A 4,985-nucleotide genomic window follows, 5' to 3' on the forward strand; every position below is an offset into this window, starting at 1 on the left:
CCGCGGCCCCACCCTCCCCACGCTCAGCCTGTGCCAGGTTCAGGTTCAGGAAGGTGGCGTTGGTCCTCATGCAGGGGAGGGAGGTTGACTGTGAGAAGAGAGACAGGGTGAAAAGGATTTCCGAGGCTTCACGGGTAGGGGTGGCCGGCTGCCATCGAAGAGCATTGCCTCCAGCACTGACCCAGCACGCGGGTTTGATGAAGGAAGGTATCTCGGGGTGCCTGACAAGGACTGACTTCCCGATCCCGGAAAGTTCACATCTGAGCTGGGAGATGCCATCCCTGACTCAGGGCTTCTAAAAATGCCTGGTCTGATGGGGGAGGTGAGACTCCAGACTGGAGAATGACCGAGCTCCCAGTGTCTGAGAGCTCCCGGTCTACTGGGATGAAACCTGCCTCTTGGGACATGGCCTCTTAGACTGCTGGGGATGCCCAGTCTGACGGGGATGGCCCTGGTCCCTGACTCTGCCAGCCCCCAATCTGATGGAGGAGACCTGGTCCCTGACTCTGGGAGCTCCCAGTCTGATGGAGGAGACATGGTCTTTGGCTCTGGGAGCCCCCAGTCTGATGGAGGAGACATGGTACCTGACTCTGGGGAGCCCCCAGTCTGATGGAGGAGACATGGTACCTGACTCTGGGAGCTCCCAATCTGATGGAGGCGACATGGTACCTGACTATGGGAGCTCCCAATCTGATGGAGGAGACCTGGTCCCTGACTCTGGGAGCTCCCAGTCTGATGGAGGAGACATGGTTCCTGGCTCTGGGAGCTCCCAGTCTGATGGAGGAGACATGGTCTTTGGTTCTGGGAGCTCCCAGTCTGATGGAGGAGACATGGTCCCTGGCTCTGGGAGCTCCCAGTCTGATGGAGGAGACATGGTCCTTGGCTCTGGGAGTCCCTACTATGATGGGCAATACATGGCCTTCAACATCTGGGAATTCCCAGACTGATGGAAGAGACATTGCTCCTGACCACTGGGAACTCCCAGGCTGAGGGAGGAGATGTAATTCCCACCACCTAGAAGCCTCTATCCTAATGAAGGAGATTTTCCCTATTTCACTTGGAGAGCAAAATTTCACCTTCTGAGGGTAGAAATTCTGTCTTTGCTCCTACTGTAATGCAAAGGATGAGACTTGATCCCAATTCTAGTTCGATGGGATGGGAAACTCCCACCGTTAACCCACTTTCCCAATAAAGTAGCAGAGGCAATAGCTCCTGTGTTTTAGGGTCTATCCACCTGAAGGAAAAAGGATGCCCTACCCTCAGACTGTGCCTCCTTTCTCAAGACCTTCAGTCTGGTGTACTTCTATGAAGGAGAAGGCACGGAAGCCCCCTTCAGTAGCCTTCAGTTTGGCGGGGGCGGCCTATCTACCCCTAGATCAGGTTGTCAGTTGGACAGAAGAGGAGAGAACTCCATTTGGAGATCCCCAAGTCAGATGGAGGAGAGAAAGCCCCTTCTTTCAGTCTGATGGGGAGGCATAGCCTCCCAGCCCACGGAGGACACAAAGCCTCCTTTTGGGAGCCTCTGTCTGAAGACACGCCCTCTGCCCCCTCTGACACACTCACGGGCCACCTGCAGCTCCACTTCCAGGGTCTCGGTCTTGCCCTGCAATGTGACGGTCTTGAGCACGTAGCGGCCGGCGTCCGTGAGGTTCAGCTTCTGCACCAGCAGCGAGCAGTTGGTGAAGCCCACCTCCCGGCCCGTGTGCGCAGGGCCCGCGATCCAGTTCCCTGACGGCAGCTGGCTGAGCAGCCGGTTGGGCTCCGAGGCAGGCCCTCGGTACCAGGCGTAGACCAGCAGGTCCTTGGGGTAGCCCTGTACGGTCAGCGTCACGTCCTGGCCCTCCACTGGCTTGGTCGGCACGGGCACGATCATCATGGCGACTGCTGCCGCTGAGGAAAGAGCGAGGGGGGCTGGGTCAGCTGGGCCTGCACTGGGCACGGCATCCCCCTCCCACCCTCGGCTGGCTCACCCCTGCCTCCCCGCAACTGGCTGGTGCTTCCCCCGTGCGGGGCCCTGGGAAGGAGACAGAGGAAGGAGCTGGCTTGTGTGGCAGTGGAGGTGGGTTTTGTGTCCCAGCAATGCCTGCCAGGGAGCTCTGTCTTCCCTGGTGAGACTGGGAGACCCCAGAGGGTGGGAGCCATCTCTCCCGCCTTAGACTAAGAATTTCCAGCCCTTGGGGGATACCTCTCCCATTTAACTAGAAGACCCTAGAGAGTCAAACCAAGTCTCCCCTATCAGATTGGAAATTCCCAAAATGTAGGGGCCATGTCTCCTCCATCAGATTGGAAATTCTAGAATATGGTGGAGGGGGGTTCATATCTCCCCTATCAGACTGGAAATTCTCAGAATATGGGGGCCCCATCTTCCCCTCAGATAGTTGAGAGTCTTGTACCCCAGGTTGTATCTCTTTTGTCAAACCCAGAGACCTCGGAATGCGGGGGCTATAGTTTCTTAACAAATTGAAAGGTTCCAGAGGGTAGGAGGCCATGTCTCTTCCATCAGATTCAAAGTGCCAGATTATTGGGCTGGGTCTCTCCCATCAGGCTGGGACCCTAGGAGCTGGATGGGGGTATGTCTACCCCCATCAGATCGGAAATTCCTAGAAAGTAAGGGGGGGGTCTTTACTCCCCCATCAGATTGGGAGTAACCCAGAGGTAGGAACTATGTCTCCCCCATCAGACTGGGAAATCTCAAAAAAAAAAAAAAAAAAAAGGACCATGTCTCCTTAAGACCATATCTCTTCCATCAGAATACAAAGTCTCCCCCAGTGTGGACTGCCTCCTCCATCTGACTGGAAGCTCACGGAGGGTGGGTGTCATGTCTCCTCCATCACTGCTTAAAGTCCATGGAGTGTGAGACACTGCCTTTTCTCTCTGACTGGCAGCTCCTTGAATGAGGAAGTCATGCTTCCCTGTTCCAGATTCATCTCTCTCCAAGGGCAGAGACTGTGTCTCCTCCATCAGACCAGAGTCTCCCCCAGATGGGGTCAGGATGGTGCCTGCCTTTCCTCTGTCCCTCCCTGGCACTTGCCACAGGGTTGCTGACAGTCCGGGAGGCCCTTGGGGGCATGTACCCACTCCCTGCACATACCTGCACACCTGGGCGCCCCCCATCCTGGCCTGCATAGGCAGGGCTTGGGGGCAGCACCCGGGGTCATCTGGTACACCCCCCTATCTCTGGCCAAGCCCAGCGACCAAGGCCCCAGGCGGGGTGGGGCAGGAGGTACACTTACCTCTGGGGATGCCATTTCTGCTTTGGGTGAAAGAGTATCCACCCTTTGGATGAGACCCAGCCTGTTAGTAGGAGGGAGGGAGGAGGAAGGGAGGGAAGGACTGTTCCCACCGTCCCTGGGGCATGGTGGCCACTTGGGAAGGAACCAAGGCAGAATTATCGAGGCCTCAGTGTTCAAAGCCAGCATCCCCCGGGGGATGAGAAAGTGTCCCCTGGGGATCCCGACAGCTCTGAAAACACCAGCTGTGTCTGCATTCCCCCCCAGCCCCGGGGTTATTTAAGGACAGAGGCAGAACAGTGCTTCTCTGGCTGTATTTCTCCACTTGGCCACCAACTGGCTGTGATTTTCCGTGTGTGTGTGTCTGTGTGTGCGTGCGTGTGCGTGCGTGTGCACACACAGTCCCCTGGGCCAGCTAAGTGGGGAATCCAGTTGGCCGCACAGAAGCTCAGCTGTCTGTGGGGGAAACGGGTCAGCCCTAAAGCAGCTGTGACCAGCTGACTTCAGAACAGGGGCGCTCACAGGACAGGGCGTGGAACGCTTTCCCGCTCTGCCACTGCCCGGTGTGGACAGGTCCACACTGTGGACTCTCCAGGGAGAGTCCGGTCTATTGTTTGTCTCCCAGGCGACAAGGCATGGAGTGTCTGTGGATGAAGAGGGGCCCACCTGATACACCCACTCTGTGACTCGGCCATAGAAGGGGCTGAGAGTCTCTTCCTCGTCAGCAATCTGCTGGGCAAATGGTGGCCTAACTGCTTGGTGGAGTGGCCAAACCTTCACAGTCCAACTGGGCCTCCACGGGGAGGGGGTGGTGGTCAGGCTGGGGGCGACTCACCGGAGAGCTTGATCACCACTGAGGCAGATCCGGAAAGTAGGGTCTTGGGGTTCTTAGCAATACACGTGTACGTGCCCTCCTGGGCCGCCGTCATGCTACTGATGTTGAGGTGATCTTGCCCGTTCTTGAGGGCCCGCCCGTTGAAGGCCCACACGTACTCGGGCTCTGGGCAGGACTGGGACACGCACCACAGGGTGAGGGACGTGTTGAAGTCCAGTTTGATGGTGCAGCCCGTGCGGGTGGTGGAGTCCTGCAGGATGGCCACGCGTTCCGGGCCATCTGTGGGGGGCAGGAGGGAGAGAGACGGGGCAGTAGAGAGACGGGGGGTGGAGGTGGGCATCCCTGGCTTCCTCTCCACCACGCTGGGCCCCCGGGAGCGAGTGGGCCCGGTGGAGGGAGAAAGCCCTGGCCCTTCCGGATCCCACACACATCTCTAATTTGCTCTAAGATCTCGAGAATCACTTGCGCCTCGCAGGGGACCTGTTTTCTCATCTGTGAAAAGAGGATGTTGGGCCAGACAAAATTTCAAGATAGTTTTGAAAGCGATGGCTCCATTAAAAAAAAAAAAAAAAAGGAAGAAGAAGAAGAAGACTAGACTATCTATCAGTTTCTCATAAGCCATGCTACGAGTCTAGAATTCCAGGGCTCCCAGAGTCCATGCTTCTAGTCAATGCGTCTAGTCCTAGGATTCTAAGGGTCTAGAAATCTAGGTTTCTAAAATTCTAGCATTGGGTGCTTCTAGAGTCTCTAGGATGCTCAGAGTCTAGAATTCAGTGCTTCTTAAATCCAGAATCCCCTGGTCGTAGCATTCTAGGCTCTAAGGGTTTCTACGTCGGCAGCCCTTGCATACCTCTGTGGCTTATTTCCCCCGGATTCCACACTGCATATCTGCTGCCCCTGGGAATGACTCCGTGCTTGGG

At 56.6% G+C, this 4,985-nt stretch overlaps 1 protein-coding gene across 1 annotated transcript in view; it reads right to left on the bottom strand.

Annotated features, from left to right (window-relative positions):
* Positions 1–4,985, bottom strand: part of CEACAM16 (CEA cell adhesion molecule 16, tectorial membrane component) — a 7,641-nt gene that overhangs the window by 235 nt on the left and 2,421 nt on the right. Inside the window, exons 4-5 of the mRNA XM_077747345.1 lie at positions 4,066–4,344; positions 1,564–1,890 (exon numbers count right to left, since the gene is read on the bottom strand). Coding sequence (XP_077603471.1) covers positions 1,564–1,890; positions 4,066–4,344 — 606 coding nt within the window. The remainder of the gene's footprint in view (positions 1–1,563; positions 1,891–4,065; positions 4,345–4,985) is intronic.

The sequence above is a fragment of the Crocuta crocuta genome, unplaced genomic scaffold (genome assembly GCF_008692635.1).
Source record: "Crocuta crocuta isolate KB4526 unplaced genomic scaffold, BGI_CrCroc_1.0 scaffold334, whole genome shotgun sequence".
Lineage (NCBI taxonomy): Eukaryota > Metazoa > Chordata > Mammalia > Carnivora > Hyaenidae > Crocuta > Crocuta crocuta.